Below are 2,107 nucleotides of genomic sequence, written 5' to 3' on the forward strand. Positions count from 1 at the left end.
CAGCGCCACCTCGCCGGGGTCGCAGGGTCCTATGGAGGGGAAGGGTCTGATCTGGGTTTGGGCGGTGTGTGGGTTTAGGGTTGGGTGGAGCCTAGGAAAGAAGCCAGAGCTGGGCTTCACGGGGCTTTACGGAGCCCCACTGGGTCAAGGGCGTGGTCGAGGGCAAGGCGGGGCTTAGGACAGGGCCGAGGCTAAGGGCCCGGGACCGAGCCTAGTGTGGAAGGCGGGGCCGATGGTGAGGGGGACCGGGTCTAGGACCGAAATAGAATGCAACACGGGACCAAGATGGGATCCAAGACAGGACAAGGCTTGGGGACAGACACATAGAATTGAACCTAGCACTCCACACTTGGGGCAGGGGCGGCGCTTAGGGCCGAAGCCCCAATGAGGCGGGGCCTAAGATAAGGCTAGGACCCAGTCTCGCCCAGGGGGCGGGGTCTAGGACACAGGGGAGGAGTCTAGGGTAGGGGCGGGGCCTAGGGCTCAGCTGAGGTTCCAGTTAAAGTTGGTCCCCAGCTCCGCGCGACGACTAATCCCAGACAGTCACTTACCCGTTCCCTCATCCAGCGCCCGCATCAGCGGCTTCAGCTCCTGCTCGAAGGCCAGCGCAACCTCTGTGTGGCTCCGTCGGAGGTAGCGCCACGTATGTTCCAGCCGGGACACCTAAGCAAAGAGACCCGAGCCTGCCTCCTCTCCCGTTTCATTACCTGCGCTACAGCTACCTCCTCACCCGTTTCCCACACACCTGTGGCATGAGAAGGGCTCCCATGACCGCAGCCAGCCCGGGCAGGTCCCCTGCTGCCCCTGGCCGCAACGCCAATGCCAGTTCCACCAGGCCTCTCAGTGCGGCTGCGCGCTCCTCCAGCGGTCCAGAGCAGCCCAGCACCGCCAGCGCCCCCGCCAGGGCCAGTGTCTCTAGCCTGCGGAGGCAGAGAACAAGGGTCTGGGGGCAGTAGGGAGGTTTGTAATGCGTGGGAGAGTGGGATTGGAGGTGGCACTGCCCATCTGTTCCCCCCTGGGAGGCCGTGAATAGGGAAATGTTTGGAGAGCCTGGGAAACGCTCCCCTCAGCAAGTGCAGGGCACCTCCCCCGTACCCACTTCCCCTCCAGGAGCAAGGTTCCAGATCGATGAATCACCTCTCCAGCAGTTCCAGCCTCAAGCGATGCCCATGGGGAAGCGTGAGCAGTTCCAGGCCCGAAGCGACGCCCATGGCAGCTCGCTGAAATTTGGTCACTCCTAGGAGGCCCGCAGCCTTCGGGAGGGAATTGGGAGGTCAGGTCCATGAAGCTAGTATAGGTGCGATTGGGCCCTGCCTGGCTTCAGCCCGCCCCGGCGGTGGGGGGGCGGGGTGCAGGTGATTCACCTGGCAGTCCACCAATAGCAAGTGGAGGGCGGTGCTCTCAGGATGGTGATCCAGGAACAAACCACGGAGAATACACAAGACGTTGGGGTCCAGGGGCCGATTCTGGGGACCCAGCAGGCAAGATCGGGTATCAGGGGGGCAAAAGGAGACCTCGTTCTGTGGTCTTGCAAAACATCTGTCCTCCTTCACCATTTCCTCCTCCTCCTCCTCCCACCATGGTGACTCTGGCTCCAAACAGCTTTGGCCAGGAGGCATTCTCTGGGCACTGGGCACGCGGGGCACCAGCTCACAGTAGGTCGAGGGTCTTCCAGAGGCATCAGTAAGCGCCAGTGAGGGTGTCCGGAGGGGCTTGGTTGGTGCCTTAGCATGAAGTTGGCCATCGGAGGCTCTGAGATTGTCAGCAATAGTCCCCAGGGGAGCGGGGGCCTTGGGCAACACGGGGTCACTGCCTGTCCGGAGCAGGGCAGATATCGGCATAGTAGAGGTTCCTGGGGATCATACAAGAGGGGATGATGGGAGTGCACTGAGAGAATAGCTGGTAAGGTGGGGGCAGGTGGGAGATTCATGATTTCCTTCTGATTCATCTGCTCATTCAGTGGATAACACAGTATCCCAGCCTGACTTGGGGTGCAGTTTTGTACCTTAACAACTTCTCCAGTATAAAGGCCACACACACTTACCAATAGTTTGAAAACTACATTTAACTTTTTCATTTCTCTTTTTTTTTTTTTTTTTTTTTTTTT

General features: G+C 59.8%; 1 protein-coding gene across 1 annotated transcript in view; it reads right to left on the reverse strand.

The window, feature by feature from the left end:
* The window catches only part of Sh2d3a (SH2 domain containing 3A), an 11,786-nt gene that overhangs the window by 2,112 nt on the left and 7,567 nt on the right, over positions 1-2,107 (reverse strand). The window contains exons 5-9 of the mRNA XM_048812796.1: positions 1,365-1,852; positions 1,138-1,253; positions 746-920; positions 552-663; positions 2-29 (exon numbers count right to left, since the gene is read on the reverse strand). Of these exons, the coding sequence (XP_048668753.1) occupies positions 2-29; positions 552-663; positions 746-920; positions 1,138-1,253; positions 1,365-1,852 (919 nt within the window). The remainder of the gene's footprint in view (position 1; positions 30-551; positions 664-745; positions 921-1,137; positions 1,254-1,364; positions 1,853-2,107) is intronic.

The sequence above is a fragment of the Marmota marmota genome, unplaced genomic scaffold, assembly GCF_001458135.2.
Source record: "Marmota marmota marmota unplaced genomic scaffold, marMar, whole genome shotgun sequence".
Taxonomy (NCBI): Eukaryota; Metazoa; Chordata; class Mammalia; order Rodentia; family Sciuridae; genus Marmota; species Marmota marmota.